This window comes from Schistocerca piceifrons, chromosome X (genome assembly GCF_021461385.2).
Source record: "Schistocerca piceifrons isolate TAMUIC-IGC-003096 chromosome X, iqSchPice1.1, whole genome shotgun sequence".
NCBI lineage: Eukaryota > Metazoa > Arthropoda > Insecta > Orthoptera > Acrididae > Schistocerca > Schistocerca piceifrons.
The window spans coordinates 311,244,888-311,268,995 of NC_060149.1; the positions used below are offsets into that span (position 1 = coordinate 311,244,888).

General features: G+C 44.8%; 1 protein-coding gene across 1 annotated transcript in view; it reads right to left on the reverse strand.

Moving 5' to 3' along the window:
• The window catches only part of LOC124721402 (alpha-aminoadipic semialdehyde synthase, mitochondrial), a 285,169-nt gene that overhangs the window by 152,249 nt on the left and 108,812 nt on the right, over positions 1–24,108 (reverse strand). Inside the window, exons 7-10 of the mRNA XM_047246342.1 lie at positions 20,365–20,492; positions 16,568–16,842; positions 9,419–9,590; positions 9,173–9,243 (exon numbers count right to left, since the gene is read on the reverse strand). Of these exons, the coding sequence (XP_047102298.1) occupies positions 9,173–9,243; positions 9,419–9,590; positions 16,568–16,842; positions 20,365–20,492 (646 nt within the window). The remainder of the gene's footprint in view (positions 1–9,172; positions 9,244–9,418; positions 9,591–16,567; positions 16,843–20,364; positions 20,493–24,108) is intronic.

Below are 24,108 nucleotides of genomic sequence, written 5' to 3' on the forward strand. Positions count from 1 at the left end.
AATTTCCGAACTTTCCGAGGTATTTTGTAGTTTCGTACTGCTGTCAAATATCGTATCTAATTTTGTATTGGAACGTCCCAAGTCTACACTGATAAGCCGAAACATTTTGAAAACTGCCCACCGCGACACTGAATGCCGCCTGATGGCGTCGCGGGCATGTGATGCGGTAACTAAAGTACGTAAGCGGAACAGACATCGACGGCGGAATACCCTAACGAAGATATAGGCTGCAAATAGGGAAATCCATTGACATAAGCGACTTTGACAAAGGGCAGATTATTATTACGCAGAGCCTGTGAATAAACATTTCAAAAACGGTGAAGTTGGTCGAATGTTCACGTGCTACTGTCGTGAGCATCTACGGAAAGAGGTAGAAGGACATTGAAACTATCACTAGGCGTTAAATTGTTGGACTTCCACGGCTCTTTACAGAATGTGGGGTTCGGAGGCTTGTCTGATCTGTAAAGTAGGATAGATGGTGACCTGTGGCATCTCTGCCGAAAGAGTACAATGTTGGTGCACGCAAACGTGTTTCGGAGCAAACAGTTCATCGTACATTGTTGAACATGGCGCTCTGCAGCAGACCACACCTACGTGTTCATATGTTGACCCAACGACATCGTCAATTAAGATTGCATTGGGCACCGTCCCATCGGGATTCCACAGTCAATCACTGGAAACGCGTCGCCTCATCGGGTGAGTCAAGTTTTTGCTGCTCTAGGTCGATGGTCGTTTCCACAAACGCCATCATCAAGGTGAACGGCGGCTCGAAACGTGCAGCGCGGCAAGGACGCAGGCTTGTGGGAGCTGTATTATACTATGGGAGACATTCTCCTGCGCTTGCATGGGACCTGTAGTAGTAGTCAAAGACACGCTGACAGCTGCGAACCACCTGCATCCCTTCATGCTTGATGTCTTCCCCGGCTGCGATGTTATCTTTCAGCAGTATAATTGTCCGAGTCTCGGAGCCGGAACAGTGCTACAGTGTTTGAGGAGCATTATAGTGAAATCACGTTGATGCCTGGACGACCACATTCGCCTGATGTAGATCCTATGAAACCCATTTGAGTCGCTATCTGTCACCATCATCGCGTACGCAAGTCAGCGGCCCGTCACTTACGCGAATTACATGACCTCTGCGTAGACATCTAAGACCACATACCCCCATAAACTTACCAAAAAACTGTCTGATCCCTGATACGCAGAATCAGTGATTTATTTCGTTCCAAAGACGGACAAACAAGCTACTAAGCAGGTGGTCATAATGTTTTGGCTAATTAGCGTAAATAGTTATATAAAAGTTTTGTGCGAGTGAAAATCTAATGGGATATGATAGAGGGATTCAAAGCACAAGTCTGATCAGGTTAAACAAACAAATAAATTAAAAACAAAAAATATTCCAGACCTGCGCGCGCAGCTTAATGGGGAAAGGAGGAGAATTAGTCTCGGATCGAATACACGTGCGATACGTTCACTGAACAAGGTATTCGCTGATTTATATGTTGTTTTTAAGTGGTTTTTGACAGAAAGCGAATACTGAGCTCGTTCTCCATATACATTTCAGTATAGAAACACAGTGAAGAACATCTGGTCATAGTAACAAGATGCCACGTCCACGATGTGCCAGGCATCAGCAGTAACGCTCAGGAAACCAGAACACAGACAAGAAAAACATTCACCATCATTACTAATGAGTATTTCCACGAATAAAGCTACATGACATAGAGTTAATACGATATTTTCTTTTGACTGAATCTGCCTAACGATAAATTTAGGAAAACTGTGAAGCCTATTCTGCGTGTCTACGCACGTAAAAACTGGGAGTGAACTACCTTGCATACGATAGAAGATGTTGAGTGTCTCTAAATACGTCTCATGACGTCTCACCAGCACGATCATTTCTACCTAAAATATTACATAGTTGTTTTACATAAAAGAATAATTAGTAGCAATAAACCTGTTTGCTTACAAACAAGGTAGATTACTTTTTTTCACGTACGTAGCTTCATATACTTTAGGGAGAATTTTTTGTTCCCACTTTTATAAATACACGTAGAAGAGATTTCCTCTTCATCTAGAATTTTTAGGGGCCGGCACTAATAAAATAAGCTTTGAATGTTGCAGTGACTACGTCGGGTAAGTACACAATACTGTCAGATACGCTAGTGAAGAATAACGTAGATCCTCCCCCCCCCCCCTTCTTGCCCGGCCCATTTGTACCGAGACGCCTACAATTAAAGAATACAGTTAGTTAAGAAATCATCAAATAGATTAGAGCAATATACGGCTACTCCTCACATTTCCCAGACGTCAGATTCAATCATTCAAGAATTTGTAGAACTCCACGTACAGTTGACAGAGACAATGGTTTTCTACTATGAAGCATAGGAAAGGGCAGTCTCACCTACACGCTGTTGAAGACTCATTGCTATACATGACGCTTACGCTATAGGCAAACCTCGAAGCTACCTGGTATTAAGTTTCTCGGAGCGGGAGAGGGCATTCTTTCCAACAACTCACTCAACTACACTGATCGATCATACACTGAAGCGCAAAAGAAACTGGTATAGGCTTGCATATTCAAATACAGAGATATGTAAACAGGCAGAATACGGCGCTGCGGTCGGCAACGTCTACATAAGACAGTAAGTGTCTGGCGCAGTTTTTAGATCGGCTACTGCTGCTACAATGGAAGGTTATCAAGATTTAAGTGAGTTAGAACGTGGTGTTAAAGTCGGCGCACGAGCGATGGGACACAGCATCTCCGAAGTAACGAGGAAGTGGGGATTTTCCCGTACGGCCATTTCACGAGTGTACCGTGAATATCACGAATCCCGTAAAACATCAAATCTCCGACGTCGCTGCGGCCGGAAAAAGACCGTGCAAGAACCAACGACGACTGAAGACAATCGTTCATCGTGACAGAAGTGCAACCCTTCTGCAAATTGCTGCCGATGTTAATGCTGTGTAATCAACAAATGTCAGCGTACGAACCATTCAACGAAACATCATCGATATGTGCTTTCGGAGCCGAAGGCCCACTCGTGAACCCTTGACCACCGCACGTCACAAAGCTTTACGCCTCGCCTGGGCCCATCGACACCGACATTGGACTGTTGATGACTGGAAACATGTTGCCTGGTCGAACGAGTCTCGTTTCAAATTGTATCGAGTGGATGGACATGTACGGGTATGGAGACACCCTAATGAATCCATGGACCCTGCATGTCTAAGGGGACTGTTCAAACTGGTAGAGGCCCCGTAATGATGTGGGGCGCGTGCAGTTGGAGTGATATGGGACACCTGATACCTCTAGATACGACTTTGGCAGGTGACATGTACGTAAGCATCCTGTCTGATCATCTGCATCCATTCGTGTCCATTGTGTTTTCCGACGAACTTGGGCAATTCCAGCTGGACAATACGACACTCCATAAGTCCAGAATTGCTACAGAGTGGCTCCAGGAACATTCTTCGGAGTATAAAAACTTCCAATGGCCACCAAACTCCCCAGACATGACCTTTATTGAGCATATTTTGGATGCCTTGCAACATGCTGATCAGAAGAAATCTCCATTCCCTCGTACTCTTACGGATTTATGGACAGCCCTGCAGGATTCATGGTGTCAGTTCCCTCCAGCAGTACTTCAGACATTAGTCGAGTCCATGCCACGTCGTGTTACGGCACTTCTGCGTGCTCGCGGGGGCCCTACACGATATTAGGCAGGTGTACCAGTTTCTTTGGATCTTCAATGTAATACACTAAGGCGACAAAAGTCATATTATACCTCCTAATACCGTATCGGACCACCTTTTGCCCAGCGTAGTGCAGTATCTTAACGTAGCTTGGACTCAAAAAGTCGTTGGAAGTCCTCTACAGAAATACTGAGCCATGCTGTCTCCAGAGCCAGCCACAATTACGAAAGTGTTGCCGGTGCAGGATTTTGCGCACAAATATTCGATGGGATTCACGTCGGACGATCTGGCTGGCCAAATCATTTGCCGGAATTGTCCAGAACGTCCTTCAAACAATCGCGAACAATTGTGGCCCACTGACAGGGCTCATTGACATCGATAAAAATTCCATCGGTGTCTGAGAAAATGAAGTCCATGAGTTCCGGCAAATGGTCTCCAAGTAGCCGAACATAAATGTTTACAGTCAATGATTAGTTCAGTTGTATCAGAGGACCCAGTCCATTACAGCCAACACCATTATGGAGCTTGCACACTCCTTGTGGACAACTTGGGTCCATGGCTTGATGGGGACTGCGCCACACTCCAACCCTACCATTAGCTCTTGTGAACTGGAATCGGGACTCATCTGACAAGGTCACGGTTTTCCATCGTCTACCAATATGGCCACGAGTCCGGGAGAGCTGCCGCAGGCGATGTCGTGCTGTTAGCAAAGGCACTCGCGTCGGTCGTCTGCTGTCATAGCATTAACACCACATATCGCCGCACTGTCCTAACAGATACGATTGTCGATGTCCCACATTGATTTCTGCTGTTATTTCACGCAGTGCTGCTCGTCTGTTAGCACTTCGCTGATCTTGGTCGTTACGCGAAGGCCGTCGGCCACTGAGTTGTCCGTGGTGAGAGATAACGCCTGAAATGTGATGTTTCCGGTACACTCTTGACACTCTGTGTTTCGGAACATTGAACTCCCCATGGGTTTCCGAAATGGAATGTCCTATGCGTCTGGATCCAACTACTATTCCGCGTCCAAAGTCTGCGGCCATTTTCACGTCGGAAACCTTTCCACATAAATCATCTGAATACAAATGACAGCTTCGCCAATGCACTGCTCTTTTATATCTTCTATACGGGTTACTACAGCCATCAGTATATGTGCATATTGCTATCCCATGACTTTTGTATCCTCAGTGTACATATAGGGGACAATGGAAGGTTATCAAGATTTAAGTGAGTTAGAACGTGGTGTTAAAGTCCATAATCTGCATGTCAGACAGGTAAAATCACTGTGAACATTGAGGCAATCATACCACCGGCGCACCGGGTTTGGTAGAACACTGTGTCCCTCTGCGTGAAGAAGTCCTTAACTGCCTGCTGCATATTGTCGTCCACAGGAGTCTTCGGCCTTTCAAGGCTTTTTTTAAGGGACCGAAGGAGTGATAATCACATAGGGAAAGATCAGGACATAGGGCGCATGCTCGAGTGTCTCCCACTTGAGTTCACATACCTTCTGCCTTACAACATCTGTCATACGGGGGCGTGCGATATCATGAAGCATCAGCACCTTTTGTTCCAGTTTTCCCGGACTTTTCGCCTCAATTCCACGCAATAATTTCCCCAGTGTTACGCAGAACCGTTCCGCAGGGGTGGAGAGATCAGTTTCCTTTAAATGAATATGCAGTGAGCCCTGGTAAAGAACAGGATGAGCATCACCTTTCCAGCGAAAAGTTGACTCTTGAACTTATTGGGACGAGGGGACGATGGGCGACACCACTGAATCATCGACGCTTTCGACTCCAGTTCCCAGCTGTGGTACCAGCTTTCGTCGTTTGCAACAATGCGCGCAAGGAACGTGTTGCCTTCAACACTGAAACGCGTCAGGTTCTTCAGGCAGACGGCCATCCGTTTTGCTTTTTTCTTCAGCATTTAGCACCCAGGGCATACACTGGCTGCAGAACTTAGGTAACTCCGGCCTAACTCCTGCCGGATAATGTGCTGCACGCTATCGACACTGATATATATATATATATAATTCTGATTTTCAAGCGCGCACACACACACACACACACACACACACACACACATATATATATATATATATATATATATATATATATATATATATATATCATAACAGCGTACTTTGAGAATTACGGCCTAAATTTTCGTGAGGGATCGATTGCTGGGGTTAATATCTAGCAAATATGGCAAAACAGGAAAATTTGTGACACTAGTATCTTATGAGTGAACGAAACATTTCCATCTGACCTGTGAGTCTCACTTACAGTAGTCGAAAAGTGAAATTGCACTGCACAGGAGGCAGCGGTGATGGTATATGGTGTGCGCAGTGCGCGTCGCGTTTTGTGCTCATACCCTTCTCGTTCTGTCGTTCACCCTCTTCGTCTTCCAAAGCGGTTCACGGACTTGGCAGGTTAGCTCATACCGCACTGCAGTCCGTCAGAACGGCTCTCACTAAAAGCTTCAGGCTGACGTTCGCCAGAAAACGCACTTCACCGCAGTTACTAGGCTTTTTCCTGTTCACCAGCGGAACCGTTATTATTAGACAGCACTAACTATACGAAGATTTACGTTGCTGTTTTAATAGTAACTCAGTAGCTGCACGGTCAGCGCGGCGGATTGCTAACGGAAGGAGCCCGGTTTCGACTTGCGGCGGCATTAGAGATTTTCCCCGCACGGGGAGGTGTTGTGTCGTTACTTACGTTCGTATCGTCAAAACTGGCATTCCGCTATTGAGATAGCTCGGTGGTCACGCGCCGAAAGCCAACAAAAAGAAAAAGCTGCCAGGGCAACAGCTCATGAGAAGCGGTAATTGTGGGTTCGAGTCCCAGTGTGGCACAAATTTTCAGCTTTCGCAAAAGCGTTACCACAATGCCTTGTGCAACTGGAAGTCACGAATTCCCGTACATCCGTTCTCTTTCTTTCTCCATTCTTTATTTCTTATAAATGTTTTTATTTTGCTACTGTAATTTCAGGTTATATGCCACTGTCAAGCATCTACAAATTTATAATAGGTCGTAAAGATTCGATGCCATATTACGGCATAGCGATAGGTTAAAAATAACAACGTCCTTGTAGGGCTGTCTCATTCTGGGTGGTAACAGTGTAAACGGCTATTGTCAGTGACGCATGCTATTGTGTTATAAAAACGTAATTTCATTTCAAGAGGCTGTGGAAAGCCTGTCCCATACAGTATTCTATCTCCCAGGAGTACTAGTCCTGTATGGAAGATATTCGGCAGCATAGTAAAAAAGGAATTATGAACAGATGTTGAGTAAGTCCGCAGCAATATGACCGTGTAGTGCAAAAGAAAATTACAGATATTCAAGAGAGGACAAGGCGCACTTGTTACAAAAAGTGGTGCTTGCGCGTTTCGAGGATGCTCGATACAATTTAGAGGATCTGCATGATAGCGACCTACTATGCTATGCACATTACACTGCGCGCAACATAAATTACAGTAATTTGAAGGGAAGCAGTGGATGGTTTCATAACTTCGAACAGTGCTACACAATTGGAAGACGTAAGATAACGAAACTTCGAACAGCAAACTGCGGAATCTGTAGATGAAATAAACAAACTTATCCCATCGTTCAGTAAGGCATTTGTTTTCAACTCCGACCAATCGGGATTTGAAGAGGAAATGCATATGAAAGGATCCCTGGAAATTAGAGGTACCAAGAGAATTGTATCAAGATCAACTAACATCAATGCTTTAACACATTTGTATACAGTTATGCCGACAGTTAATCTGAATGGTAAATTGGCTGGAAAGTTATTTATTGTGTTGCGAGATGTTGGAGGTGTTATGACCCCTACGACTGTTTCTCGTGTGCGTGATCTTGCGATGGCAGTAACGAATATTTACGTCACAGCATGCAAGAGTGGGAACGTTGTCGAAAGAGAACTACAGCTGTGGTATGAGCATTGCTTTTGGCTAATTGCTGGTCAAAATAACTTGCTTATGCTTGATTCCTGGTGTGTGTGTAAAAATCGAACTTGTTTAAAGCAAACTGTTCCTCCCGAAAAATGTGTGACAATGCAGTTCGTACCACCTGAAATCACTAGACATATTCAGGCTCTGAATGTTTGTTTTTTGTTCTTTCTGTGCCTATAAAACATATGATTGCACTATCTGCACCTATGCCTTAAGGGATAGACAGTTTCGCAGTAAGTTAGACGACAAACTGTTCCGCATTCGGTTGCATGCCATCACATTCCATCAGTTCTCATCACCCAGTTACACCACCATCATACTATATGCATTCTTTAAGAGTAGATACCTAGCTGAACGTCTTGTGCCGCCAAGGAGTTGGCCTTCGATCTTGACTACGAACCTTTGTGATCACTGTGGCACCCTATTTTTCATTCGGTGTTCTTGGTGCAAGTTCATGGTTTTTTTGAACATTTCTTAAATTTCGACGATGTCCATATTGTGAAGTGTAATACATACGCCCCACAGAAGATTGATCCCTGCAACTCCCAGACACTCCTTTTATGTCGCCCTCGTGATGTATATGGTGAGTCTTCAGCAGCTAATATTATTCCTGTCATAATAGTTAACACAACACTTTGAAACGAGCCTTACTAAATACTGAACTTGTGACCTCGCAGTCCCCTTTAAGTATCTACGTCCGCGCAGCTTGTTTAGTGCAGCGGTAATAAACTACACACGCAAACCTTCCTCGCGAGTAAATATATTTGTTAGTGAATACCGTATTAAAATCCTTACAATACTCCGTCCGAACAGGCCTCGGTAAGCCCAACGGTACTGACCGACCGCCGCGTCATCCTCAGACGACAAGCATTACTGGCTGCGCATGTGGTCAGCAAACCATTCTCCCGCCCATTGTCAGTTTTCGTGACCGGAGCCGCTACTTCTCAGTCAAGGAGCTCCTCAGTTCGCCTTACAGGGCCTGAGTGCACTCCGCTTGCCTTACCAACAGCGCACAACGAATCGGATAGTCACCCATCCAAGTGCTAGTCAAGCCCGACAGCGCTTAACTTCGGTGATCCGTTGGAAACCGGTAGCAAGCCGTTGTCAAGATCCCTACAGCAGTTCGTGAGATTAGAACATACAGACAGAAAAAGGCAGGGGAGGGGGCTTTAAATTGTAATATGTGTGAATTATCAGAAATACTTTATTATACTATATTTGTTGTCTATATATGATATAGGAACTTTATGAATGTTCAGTTTTTAAAGATTCTGACAATTCCAAATACTATTAAAAATAGATTAGTCTTTAAGATGTTTACGCTGATCCAGAAAATTATTAATGAAAGCTCAGGTTTTGTTATATCTACAAAAAACTGCTTATTAAAAAAAAGTTTTTATCCCTGTTAACGTTTTTCCAAAATTAACTCACTCATATATTTAGGCATAAAGGGAAATATGGTTTTGTGTTTGAGGCGAGTACTAAATTCAAAATAGAAGAAATCTACAACACAGAACTGTTTACCTGTTCTTCTCGCGTAAGTCGATGATGTATTCGAAATTTTTCGTAAGCTTCCCGTTGCTTGCGATGATGGCCTGTAAGAAAAATTAATCGATATTATTTTACTGTAGGCAGTAAGACCAGTTAGAAACTAGTATCGTACAATTGAGAGCGGATGTTGACGTAGACAATGTGTCCGTTTATGTTAACCTACTTGGCGTCACTAAAAGATACACCATAAAAAATCATCGCTTGCTGATGTTTACTCACCCCATAGACAGCGGGCGAGAAGTTGTGCTCTTCGAGAGGTGCTCGGGCGTTCGACTGCAAAATGTCGTACGTAAAAGGATACAGCAGGTCCCCGAAGAAATCTGTGGACTCGCGAGGTAGCTGCGTTGGCATATTGTCGATGGAGCAAACCAGCACTCCTGGTCCCTTGAAGCTGCAAAAATAACTGAGAATCAGAAAAGCGACTGAAAATTTGCAATAACTAGTAAACTTTTGTCGATATTGCAAGTTGCAAGGAGCAACACGAGAAACTGCCAAGGAGGAAAACAGTATGCGTTCAGTAGACGGGGACCATCTGTCAATATCTCTATTATTGTTCGACCTGTTACGTAATGCGTTACAGTCTTTGAAAATAGCATATGGCATTTAAGGACGTTGATAACATAGGCAGTATCGAAAGGAGGTGAGTGGAATATTTATGAGCTGCCGAGGTAGCATTTACAAGTAAAGTGATAAAAGACTGAATATTAGTAAGAGAAAAGTTTTTAAGGTACGGATTTAACAAAAATAAGTCTTCACTCTGTAATTAAGAAAAAAACGGTGTGAGGATATAAACTAGTGGCTGCTTTAGGTATCGCCGAACGCCAGGATCACTTATCTACAAATATCACCCCAAAAACAGGATCAGGAAAAATAAACGCAAGAAAGTAAAAAGCGTGAAGAATAAAACGACAAAAGCGTCATCTATAGGTAAAAGCAGTTCAGATTCACTGCAAATAGATGAAATATGAATATAGGCTGCTTCTCTTAGTTTCTTTAGTACATTAATTTTAAACAGTTGCTGGTTAATGGACTACAATAGCCGATTGCCATGGTGGGGATTGCACCTCTGAGCCTTGTCACTTGCTCCCAGCTAAGGTGTTATGGGTGAGGAGTGAATGTCATTCCCTATAATTCTCTTTGCGTGGTTTTGTTGTATCGCTAGTACTCGGTCGTCATAGCCTCGTCTGTGGCAACGCCGTGCCCCACTGGAAGGTGAGGTTGCCATTTGCACAGGAGAGTCTATCTGAGTCGCATTCCTGTAAAAAAAAGTGGTTCAAATGGCTCTAAGCACTATGGGACTTAACATCTAAGGTCATCAGTCCCCTCGACATGGAACTACTTAAACCTAACTAACCTAAGGACATCAAACACATCCATGCCCGAGGCAGGATCCGAACCTGCAACCGTAGCAGCAGCGCTGTTCCGGACGGAAGCGCTTAGATGCGCTCGGCCACTCCCCAAACTTGATTACATGGTGAGGAAAAAGGCTATGGATTTTTACCTACTGTTAGAATGAGAAAAAACCCTGGTTGGGCAGCTTGGTCAAAAGAAAGAAGGAAGAAAGGTTAGAGTTTAACGGCCTGTTGACGACAAAATCGTTAGAGACGGGCCGGCCGAAGTGGCCGTGCGGTTAAAGGCGCTGCAGTCTGGAACCGCAAGACCGCTACGGTCGCAGGTTCGAATCCTGCCTTGGGCATGGATGTTTGTGATGTCCTTAGGTTAGTTAGGTTTAACTAGTTATAAGATCTAGGGGACTAATGACCTCAGCAGTTGAGTCCCATAGTGCTCAGAGCCATTTGAACCATTTTTGAACGTTAGAGACGGAGCACAAGCATGAAACTGGGAAAGACCGAGAATGGAATCGGCCGTATGCTACACAAATATACCATCTTGGCATTTACCTTAAAAATTATGGAAACTACGGAAAACTTAAACTTTGATGGCAGGACAAGGATTTGAACCGCCATTCTCTCGAATAAGGCTTCTGTGTATTATGACAGCGCCACTTCGCTGGGTGTGTCGAATGGAGTCGAGGCGTCATTTACCAGAGGAACTGCAATGGAATGTCGCCGGCAGATGGCAGCAATTCAAACTCAGACCGAGAGAGAGGTAGGTAGTTAAATATTCGTCTTGCTGTTGTCTGTATCCTGTAGCATCAGCTTCTAAACTCATTTCTGCATACGGAAAGTTAAAGTAACTCCGCTCAGTCGCTGCAACGTGCGCTTGTGATCGGTACTCCCTGTTATTCACTGGATCGTAACCGCCTTAGAAACGCAGTCTGCCCTCGTTGCAGTCCCGGAAGGATAATATCACAGAATTCTGGGCAACAATGCTTCTTGCACATACAGTTTATTCGAGGGGAGCATCCACATATGTATCTCTTAACGATAGCCGAATGGGACTGTCTAGTGTCAGCACACTAATTTTATAATGATTTGCAGATCAATAGAGAATCGATCTCTTGAAGAGAATTTACAGACTTGCTCGCATTGCGCAAGTAGAAGTGTTTTGATTTTTGTTTACAAACTGGACCACCTCATCATCGATCAGACAGCTGTAAAAAAGATGCATCTGCACTCATTTCTGCTTAAGTACGTGACATACTCATCGCCACATATCCCAGTATTTGGATCGGAAGAGAATGTTCAATTGAATGATCACCTCGCTTCTCTGATCTGACGCCTCGATTTTCTTTTCTGGGGTATTCCAAAAGCCTCGTCTATGTGATACCAGTTCCTGACGAATAAACGGGAAGTTCTTTGCCGGGATACTTGCAGCATCTACTGAGATTCATTTGATGCCTGATGTAGTTGACAGAATGCGCCAGAATTCCCTACGAAGCTACTGCCTACGTTGAATGTGGTGTTCGCAATTTTTAACACCTTCTCTAATGTACAACATTGTTGAGTAAACAGTACATTATTTTTGTTGAACTTAAGGCGCGTGGGGATTGATTGTCCTCGTTGTTACTGACATTCCAAAGCTTTCACGGACTCAGGATTTCTTCAGAGACCTTCAGTTCCTGTTTCAAAGTTGTCGCATTTCGACTCCTCTATCACCTCCTTCAAGTTGGCAGGAACCTTTTCACTCACCCCGTATATTTATGACAGAAGAAGAAATTCGAATGTGATGAGCCTCGATGCACTCGAATAAGAACTAAACTAATATCAAAATGTTACATTTTAATTTGTACGTTTTCACATGAGTTTTATTCGATGTATAAGAGAATGAGCCCCCCCCCCCCTCCACACACACACACACATACGTGAACCATGGACCTTCCTGTTGGTGGGGAGGCTTGCGTGCCTCAGCAATACAGATAACCCCACCGTAGGTGCAACTACAACGGATGGGTATCTGCTGAGAGCTCAGGCAAACGTGTGGTTCCTGAAGACGGGGCCGCGCGAGATTAGCCGAGCGGTCTTAGGCGCTGCAGTCATGGACTATGCGGCTGGTCCCGGCGGAGGTTCGAGTCCTCCCTCGGGCATGGGTGTGTGTGTTTGTCCTTAGGATAATTTAGGTTAAGTAGGGACTGATGACCTTAGCAGTTAAGTCCCATAAGATTTCACAAACATTTGAACATTTTTGAAGACGGGCAGCAGCCTTTTCAGTAGTTGCAGGGGCAATAGTATGTATGATTGACTGATCTGACCTTGTAACATCAACCAAAACGGCCTTGCTGTGTTGGTACTGCGAACGGCTGAAAGCAAGGGGAAACTACAGCCGTAATTTTTCCCGAGGGTATGCAGCTGCTGGCCGCGGTGGCCGAGAGGTTCTAGGCGCTTCAGTCCGGAACCGCGCGACTGCTACGGTCGCAGGTTCGAATCCTGCCTCGAGCATGGATGTGTGTGATGTCCTTAGGTTAGTAAGGTTTAAGAAGTTCTAAGTTCTAGGGGACTGATGACCTCAGATGTTTAGTCCCATAGTACTCAGAGCCATTTGAACCATTTGGTACGCAGCTGATGGCGTCCTCGTGGGTAAAATATTCCGGAGGTAAAATAGTCCCCCATTCGGATCTCAGGAGGAAGTCGTTACCAGGAGAAACAAAACTGCCGTTCTACGGCTCGGAGCGTGGAATGTCGGATCTATTAATTAGGCAGGCAGATTGGAAAATTTAAAAAGGGAAATTGATAGGTTAAAGTTAGATATAATGGGAATTAGTGAAGTTCGGTGGCAGGAGGAACAAAACTCCTGGTCAGGCGAATACAGGGTTATTAATACAAAGTCAAATAACAGCAATGCAGAAGTAGGTTAAATAATGAATAAAAAATAGGAACACGGATACGTTACTACGAACAGCACTGTGAATGCATTATTGTAGCCAAGATAGACATGAAGCTCACGCCTACCACAGTAGTATAAGTTTATATGCCAACTAGCTGCGCAGATGATGAAGAGCTTGAAGAAATCTATGATGCGACAAAAGAAATTATTCAGATAGTTAAGGGAGACGAAAATTTAATAGTCATGGGGGACAGTAATTCGATAGTAGGAACAGGAAGAGAGGGAAAAGTATTAGGTGAATATGGACTGTGAGAAAGGAATGAAGGAGGAAGCCGCCTGGTAGAATTTTGCACAGAGCATAACTTTATCATAGCTAACACTTGGTTTAAGAATCATGAAAGAAGACAGTATGCATGGCAGAGGCCTGGAGGCACTGGAAGATTTCAGACAGATTATATAATGATAAAACAGAGATTTAGGAACCAGGTTTTAAATTGTAAGACATTTCCAGGGGCAGATGTGTAAGAAACTGCAAAAAGGTAGTAATTTAAGAAGAAGGGGACCTGGATAAACTGAAGGAACCAGAGGTTTTAGAGTGTTTCAGTGAGAGCATTAGGGAAAGGTTGACAAGATAGGGGGAAAGAAATACCGTAGAAGAAGAATGGGTAGCTTTGAGTGATGAAACAGTGAAGGCAGCAGAGGTTCAAATGGTTCAAATGGCTCTGAGCACTATGGGACTTAACATCTATGGTCATCAGTCCCCTAGAACTTAGAACTACTTAAACCTAACTAACCTAAGGACATCACACAACACCCAAACATCACGAGGCAGAGAAAATCCCTGACCCCGCCGGGAATCGAACCCGGGAACCCGGGCGTGGGAAGCGAGAACGCTACCGCACGACCACGAGATGCGGGCGGCAGCAGAGGATCAAGTAGGTAAAAAGACGAGGGCTAGTAGAAATCCTTGGGTAACAGAAGGGATATTGAATTTAATTGACGAAAATATAAAAATGCAGTAAATGAAGCAGGCAAAAGGAAATGCAAATTCTTAAAAATGTGATCGACAGGAAGTGCAAAATGGCTAAGCAGGGATGGCTAGAGGACAGATTTAAGGATGCAGAAGCATATATCACTAGGGGTAGGACAGATACTGCCTACAGGAAAATTAAAGATACCTTTGGAGAAATATGAATATCAAGAGCTCAGACTGAAAACCAATCCCAAGCAAAGAAGGGAAAGCAGAAGGTGGAAGGAGTATATAAGGGTCTATACAGGGGTGATGCACTTGAGGTAAATATTACGGAAATGGAAGAGGAATTAGATGAAGATGAAATAGGAAATATGATACTGCATGAAGAATTTGACAGAGCACTAAAAGACCCTAATCGAAACAAGGCCCCGGGCGTAGATAACATTCCATTAGATTTACTGATAGCCTTAGAAGAGCCATCCATGACGAAACTCTTCCATCTGGTGAGCAATATGTATGAGACAAGCGAAATACCTTCAGACTTCAAGAATAATATAATAATTCGAAACCCAAAGAAAGCAGGTGTTGACAGGTATGAAAATGACCAAACTATCAGTTTAATAAGTCGTGGCTACAAAATGCTATCCGGCCGTTGTGGACGAGCGGTTCTAGGCGTTTCAGTCTGGAACCGCGCGACCGCTACGGTCACAGGTTCGAATCCTACCTCGGGCATGGATGTGTGTGATGTCCTTAGGTTAGTTAGGTTTAAGTAGTTCTAAGTTCTAGGGGAATGATGGCCTCAGATGTTAAGTCCCATAGTGCTCAGAGCCATTTGAACCATTTTTGAACAAAATACTAACACGAATTGTTTACAAACGAATGGAAGAACTGGTAGAAGCCGACCTCGGGGAAGATCACTTTGGATTCCGTAAAAATGTTGGAACCCGCGAGGCAATACTGGCCCTTCGACGTATCTTAGAAGACAGGTTCAGGAAAGGCAATCCTAGGTTTCTGGCATTTGTAGACTTACGGAAAGCTTTTGAGGAGGTTCACTGGAATACTCTCAAATTCTGAAGGTGGCAGGTGTCAAATACAGGGAGCGAAAGGCTATTTACAGTTTGTACAGAAACCAGATGGCAATAAGAGTCGAGGGGCATGAAAGGGAAGCAGTGGTTGAGAAGTGAGTGAGACAGGGTTGTAGCCTATACCCGACGTTATTTAATCTGTGTATTGAGCAAGCAGTAAAGGAAACAAAAGAAAAACTTTGAGTAGGAATTAAAATGCAAGGAGAAGAAATAAAAATTTTGAAGTTTGCTGACGACATTGTAATTATCTCAGAGACAGCAAAGGATCTGGAAGAGCAGCTGAGCGGAATGGACAGTGTCTTGAAAGGAGGATATAAGATGAACATCAGCAAAATAAAAACGTCTATAATGGAATGTAGTCGAATTAAATCAGGTGATGCTGCGGGAATTAAATTAGGAAATGATACACTTAAAGTAGTAAATGAGTTTTGCTATTTGGGGAACAAAATAACTGATGATGGTCGAAGTAGAGAGGATATAAAATGTAGACTGGTTATGGCAAGGAAAGCGTTTCTGAAGAAGACAAATTTTTTAACGTCGAAAATAGATTTAAGTGTTAGGAAGTCTTTTCTGAAAGTATTTGTATGGAGTGTAACCATGTACGAAAGTCAAACATGGACGATAAACAGTTCAGACAAGAAGAGTATAGAAGCTTTCGAAATATGGTGCTACAGAAGAATGTTGAAGATAAGATGGGTAGATCATGTAACTATGAGGAGGTACTGAATAGAATTGGGAAGAAGAGAAATCTGTGGCACAATTTGACTAGAAGAAGGGATCGGTTGGTAGGAAGTGTTCTGATTTATCAAAGGATCACCAATTTAGTATTGGACGACAGCGTGAAGGGTAAAAATCGTAGAGGGAGACCAAGAGATGAATACACTAAGCAGATTCAGAAGGATGTAAGTTAAAGTAGTTATTCGGAGATGAAGAGGCTTGGACAGGGTAGAGCAGCATGCAGAGGTGCGTCAAACCAATCTCTGGACTGAAGACGACAACAACAACAATAAGAGAATCAAACACCTCATTCTGTGTAACCAGGAGCTTACTGCTCGTTCAGTAGATGGTGCAGAGAGGACTGCTTACCTTTTGGTGTCCTTGTTACGATCTGCATCATAGAGGCAGAAGGGTGTGTCGATAGTAGTGCACTCGTTCATGAACTCTATGGAACCGCCGGGGTCTGCGCTGATGTCGCAGATGGCGAGCATTCGGTGCGGCAGCGCGGGGGAGCCCACGGAGCTCTGGATCCACGGTGTGTCGGCGGGCCGCAGTAGGAACTTGGCGTCCGGGATCGTCAGCAGCTTTGGAGACCCCACCGCCCAGTAGATGCCGTTGATGATCACCGACGCGTACGGCGCTATCTGTAGCATCACATTACCAATATGAGCGCTCGACCGCTCGAAAAGTGGTGCTTTGTGAAAGATTATACTTTGTTTCCAGCTGTTTCCCAAGAACGCCTAGAAAGCTTGATTGTCTACAAGTTGCTTTAGTTTCCAATACTGCACGATAATGAACACATGCTTACAGTGGTAACGCAGATGCCGTACTGCATGTTTATCTCTCCTTTCCAGAATATCCTCTACACTGCTGATAAGGCTGAATCACCTCATTTCGTTCGCCTTCCACAAAGCCGCTTTCTTAGGCCCTTACCCAACTAGCCAAAAATCACAACGGCCCATCCAACAGCCTCTTAGCCAGTTTACCTCCTGTTGAAATTAGTGGTCCTAATGATAAACGATTCCCAAATCCAGGCTATAATAGTATAAGAACCACGGTCATCTTCCATTCCTATGACGTACACCTAGCCATTTATGACTGTTCTATCCATGTAACTAACACGCTAAAATGCAATGGACTAATAATTGACTGTTAACTAACATGAGAGCCCCATCTACTAAGCATACAACAAAAAGTCTACAGTAAACTAAAACTACTCAAACTACTAACTGGCTGTACAAGGGGTTGCGTCCCTCAACCATTCTCCACACCTACAAACCCTTGATCTGACCAGTCTTCTCCTACACCAGCGGCGCCTGTATATTTTGCTCATCCAATTTCCATCACATCCTCCAAATCTACGAACGCCGTGCACTCAGTTGTGCTTACCACAACCGATTATCTTCCCCTAATTGAATCCTTTACCATCTCATCAAATTTCTCTCTCTCCTCGCTCACATTAAACATCTCCGTATGCCTTATACGTCTTATAAACTCGGTTCCAACAGCACCATCGTTTCTCCCTTAGTTACATGCCCTGTGATGCTGCCAACACAGTAATAACGCAACCTACCAACCCTACACATACGCACCCTCCAATACCCCCCAACACAAATTCGCTTCCTCCTACCAGGCTTCACATTAGACCCAACCCACAATTCCTTACTATACCAGAGCTGCCTCTTCTTCCCGCGCTACCCTCCCTTTCCCCTCCATAATCACGGCATGACCTCTGTCTAAGTTATCCCTACACCAAGTCTCATATCAGCTATCGCCGTCCCTTCCTCCTTCCCTCCCAGACTGAACATCCCTACTTACAACCAAGCAACCCCACCTCTCACAGCAGCGTTACCAACTTATCGCCGGCCGCGGTGGTCTAGCGGTTCTAGGCGCGCAGTCCGGAACCGCGCGACTGCTACGGTCGGAGGTTCGAATCCTGCCTCGGGCATGGATGTGTGTGATGTCCTTAGGTTAGTTAGGTTTAAGTAGTTCTACGTTCTAGGGGACTGATGACCACAGTAGTTAAGTCCCATAGTGCTCAGAGCCATTTGAACCACCTTATCCTATTCCCATCTAGGTCCCACCACTATTAACGAAGTTTAGTGGGGTGCTTAATTTTCATTATGACCGGCTTTCCCTTCTTTTTCTTATCACAGTCTTCATCGTCTTCATAATCACCGTCACCGTCAAACTTTGACTGTTGTGTGGAAAACCTATTATGTAGGATAGTCTGCTGAAGCTCTCTGTTTCCATCTTTGGAGGAAGAGGAGAATATTCTGTAGCATTTAAAGTAACTCTTTCAGTTACTAGCGTGGGGTGCATTGCTTTTCAGAGAAGTGGCTATTAAACAATACTAATGAAAAGCGTTAAAGAGTTCTTCGAAATTTTAGTAGTTGGTTTTAGTTTTGAGAATACTATCCATTCTCCACCACTGTACAATACGTGGACATGAGCCGTAGAGAAAAACCGACTACATAATAACGAGAAACGCTGTACAATCACACGTGCCATTTCCATTTTGAGCAGTTTCAAATAGCTGAATCTCGGAAACCATTGACAGCAGAAAACTTGTCAGCCATTTCTCGCCATGAAAAATGAAAAATCAAGATACCTGGATAATTAAAGTAATTAGCTTTCCCAGACAATTTGGACAGACACATATTTTCACGTAGAAAAGGAACCATAGCACGTACGAAGTGCACGTTGCATATAAGGAAAACAGGCTTGGCATACATGAAAGTGATAACAAATTTTGATTACAACAGATAAATTCTATATGCTACGTATTACTTTATAGTGTTAGACTGTTTCATTAATTTCTTGATTGAATTCGAGATAAAATAAAATTCAAACCATGTTTGTGTTTCACCCGAGTGCGTTGGAATCGGATAAGCTGTACGAGATGTGCGACTACTTGGTTGAAGTTTAAGTGAATGGCAATAATGGTTAAAGGTCGAATGGTACTTCCATGTATTCTTCAAAAATTTTAAAAGTTGTTGACTTTTAAGTAAACAAAAACATCCTCTCCGAATTACTTCCAGAGTTTCTACAAAATAGCAAGTGCACATGTGGCATTAAAGTGTTCCCGTTAATTCAGTTCTCCAGTGAACGTTATGAATTCGTCATTCTGAGGTAGATGCTAAAGCAATACAAACCCGAAAAATACACTCCCGCAGCCAGTGTAGCTAAAATATGGTGCCTCAAGTGTACTCCAGTCGACGTTGTTCTGGTCTTGCATTCAGTCTGAAGATTGTTCATTCTCCGTACTTGGTTGTCAGGGTGCAAGAGATGAAGATAAACAGTTCTATATAACTAAGTTATTGCACCATTGTTTGGGATTAAATCACTTCTCATAGTCTTGTGGACTGTACCTTTGAACTACGTGGTTATTTCGAGTGATAACTAAATGAATCGTACAGTGGTAATTAGTGCACAGGCAATTGACTGCGAAATTGTACGGGTATAAGGTAACAATCCTGATCCTCCTACTTCTTTTCTAAACTGAGCCAGTGCTCCATTTCAGATGTTATTTCTTATTATCTGCGACGTCACATGGCTGAACCTCTTCTTTTACCCTTCATACAACGTGCCGTAACATACTTCGTACACTTTGGGGAATCATATATTCAGCTACAAACCACGTTGAAGGGTATACGTTCATCGTTCGTTTTCCGGTAATTTACATTTTAACGAAATTAACATTCTGTACTTATAATTAGGAAAATTTCTGGAGACGCGCGATTGTTCTATTAAAATTAGCTGACATTGAGCTGACGATTACGGATACAACAAATAAATGTATCATCCAAGGTAAGCTATGAATCTGGTTAAGAGTGGAAGTTATGGGACCTTCTATATTTCCACATGTGTTCCTTGGTCGTAATGTCCTCACGCGCAAGGGGGCTTAGAGCCGATATATTAAAAAAATTTGTCACAGTTATAACCATTTCTGCCTGTTTTTCGGAACTCCTTTCACCCCCAAAATCCCTCAGTAATGAAGTACGTCTATTCTGTCTATTAATATGTAAGGAGCAATAAGATATATGAAAAAATATTAGATGAAAATGAGTTGTTTGTCTTGCAGATGTTGTAACTAATAACTATGTTTAATATAATTAATTGCACATACATATTTTTAGGCAGTTGGTGAAGGTGGTAGGACTCACTTTTTTGCTGAAGGTGGAGATGAACTTCTGTGGGTGCTTGTTGTACTCTTCCGAATCGTAGCCACCGCCATCCTTCCTCTCCAGGTGGTGCCGCCTCCTGATCTCGCAGCCGTACACCTTGGTCGTAGCTGGGCAGCAGGACAAAAAAGACTTCAGTCGTAAGTCCCCCAGTTAGCTATGTAGGGTGAAGCACGTAACTTTTCACGCACATTAATTTTTACCAGTACAAGACATTTGCAACCGGTTTTCTTCAAGACGAACAGTGACCAGGGGCTCATGAAAGAAACAGCAATGCCTTCTCGCAACTTCATTAAAATCCGAGATACACGCACCAACTTTGTTTTTTAAATGGAGCCGTGCTATTTTTTGCCGCCAGAATAACAGATCTCTATGAGACAAATTCAGCGAAGTAACCCTTTTAGATCTAACAAGAAATCACAGAGCAATTGTGGTGTCTCCGCCAGACACCACACTTGCTAGGTGGTAGCATTAAAATCGGCCGTGGTCCGTTAGTATACGTCGGACCCGCGTGTCGCCACTATCAGTGATTGCAGACCGAGTGCCGCCACACGGTAGGGCTAGTCTAGAGAGAGTCCCTAGCACCCGCCCCAGTTGTGCAGCGGACTTTGCTAGAGATGGTTCCCTGTCTACATATGCTCTCATTTCCCGAGACGACAGTTTAGCATAGCCTTCAGCTACGTCATTTGCTACGACCTAGCAAGGCGCCATATTCAGTTACTATATGTCTTCTGAACAGATAATATTGTGAATCATGTACCGTCAAGAGCGACGTTCATCATTAATGGATTAAAGTTAAGTATCAAACTAGCTACGTCCGCTTTCTGAATTCTAATTCCTTGGAATCACAAGGTGTAATTGAACGTGTGCTAGCTTCTCTCTGGGCATCACCTTTAGTAATTTTGCCAAAACCTTCGGGAAAATTGAGACTTTGTGTGGACTTCAAGGCAACAGTGAATCCACAACTAGTGATTGCAACTTTTCCTTTACCCCGCCCGGAAGATATTTTTGACAAACTGTACCCAGGTAAATATTTTTCGAAGTTGGACCTCGTGGATGCGTACTTGCAAATACCGATGGACGAAGAATCCCAGCGCGTTTTGGTGGTTAACACCCATCTTGGTTTGTATAAATTCAAACGACTGCCATTCGGGCGTGCATCCGCCCCTGCATTGTTTCAGCAATATCTACAAACTGTTTGTGTGTCGGACCCTACTGCAGCAAACTATCTGGACGATATTGCGATTTCCGGAAAGACGGAAGAAGAACATTTATCCAATCTCAGAACATTATTTCAGGTCTTGTGACAACATGGTCTTTGCTTACGGAAGGACAAATGTGTGTTTTTTGCTAGTGATTTGCCATACCTGGGACATGTATGTACTCAATGCCCAAGGCATACATCCCAGTCCCACGAACCTCCGTGCCATACAAGACTTGCCTTCGCCGCAGAATTTGAAGCAGCTCCGGAGTTTGATGGGAAAAATAAACTATTATCACCGATATGTGCCGCATGCCTCTTCCATTTCAGCTCCGCTTCATCGCTTACGCCGTAAAGGTGTTCCGTTCGTCTGGACGACGGAATGCGAACGCGCCTTTCGCCGGTTGAAATCAGTGTTGCTTTCCGATACTTGCCTTACGCCATTCGATCCCCGGAAGCCCCTTTTGTTGATGGTGGATGCATTGGATTTCGAAGTCGGTGCTGTGCTTGCGCACAAAGATGGCTCGCGCGATCGCCCTATTGCCTTTGCGTCCAAATTGCTCTCGTCTGCGCAAAGAAACTATTCACAGATCGAGAAAGAAGCATTGACTCTCGTATTTGGTGATACAAAGTTTCAAGGCTTCTTGTATGGTCGTCACTTTACCATAATCACAGGCGACATACCTTTGACATCGATTTTATATCCGAACAAGCCTGTACCTACACGTACAGCGCAGAAATTCATTCGCTGGTCTATTTTCCTCTCGCAGTACCCCTACGATATCTTGTATCGGTCCACTGCTAAGCACAGAAACGCCGATGCGTTGTCCCGTTTGCCTGTTGCTGAGGATAGGGCATTCGATTCCTCCGAACTTGCTTGTATGTTCATTGATCCGGAAACCGATGACGTGGTGGAATCGTTTCCGATTGATTTTCGTCGTGTAGCTACAGCCACAACTGCCGACCCTGTTCTTGCTACCGCTCTGCGTTTTGTTGCTACGCAGTGGCCCTTGTCAAAGTCACGGATCGAGGACCCGTTGGTTCGCCGATTTTTTGCTCACAAGGAAAGACTTTTTGTTCGACGTGGTGTTTTGCTGTTGCGTTCTGATAATGATCAGTCCAGGGTCGTGGTACCACGTTTGTTTGTTTCCGACAATGGCCCACAATTCATGTCCGCAGAATTTCAGTCATTCTACAAGGCCAATGGTATTCAACATCTGACGTCCGTGCCGTTTTCACCACAGTCAAACGGTGCAGCTGAACGATTGGTCAGGACATTCAAGTCACAGATGTTGAAGCTGAAAGAGTCGCATTCTCGGGAAGACGTGTTATTGCTCTTTTTGTCCTCGTATCGCTGTCAGCCCCGAGATGGTCGCTCGCCGGCTGAGTTGCTCCACGGTCGCCATCATCGAAGCTTGATGTCTTTGCTACATCCGCCGCATCAGGTTCCTGTGCAGCGGCAGACACCTGCTTTTGCCCAGGCGACGTTGTCTACTGCCACCACAATTGAGGTTCACGGCGTTGGCTCGAAGGGCGCATTATTCGCTGCCTCGGACGCGCTATGTATCTGGTTTTGGGGGCCTCTGGTGAGGTGCGCCGGCATCTCAATCAGCTGCGCCTCCGTCGTCGCATGGGCTCTGCCGCTCGCCGTCTGCTTTCAGCGACGGTGCCGTCCGGTCAGCGCCCCGGGGACCCATCTACTGGCTCGCCTCAGCTCCAGGTGTTACCGACGCTGCCTTCCATTTTGCCCATGGCGCCGCGCCGCCGCCGCCGCCTGTTCTCCCGCCGGCGACGCCCGCAGTGGACGCGTCGCTGCAGCCGTCGGGCGCCTCCCTGGGTCACGCGCCACCGATCGCTCCCCGTGACCACTTGTCCTCCGACATGGAACTCTGGCCCGCTCCGGACCATATGTCGTCTTCGCCCGTCGGGTGCCCCGGCCCGATGGAGGTCGACCCTTCGGCCCCTCCTGTCTCTCTACGGGCGCATACACCGCATGTTGGCGTGCACCCTGGAGTAGGTTTTCTGGCGTTCCCTAGCTCCCCGCGGTCCGAATGGCAGGGTGCGGGTGGCACAGCCTCGCCTGTTGTTAGGCTCCCCACCTCGTCGCATACGTCAACATGGGGTTCTCCCCAAGGCGGGTGGAAGCCTTATACCACAACCGTACGCCGATTTGCGGGGGAGGAATGTGGTGTCTCCGCCAGACACCACACTTGCTAGGTGGTAGCATTAAAATCGGCCGCGGTCCGTTAGTATACGTCGGACCCGCGTGTCGTCACTATCAGTGATTGCAGACCGAGCGCCGCCACAAGGCAGGTCTAGTCTAGATAGAGTCTCTAGCACTCGCCCCAGTTGTACAGCCGACTTTGCTAGCGATGGTTCACTGACTACATTCGCTCTCATTTGCCGAGACGACAGTTTAGCATAGCCTTCAGCTACGTCATTTGCTACGACCTAGCAAGGCGCCATATTCAGTTACTATATGTCTTCTGAACAGATAATATTGTGAATCATGTCCCGTCAAGAGC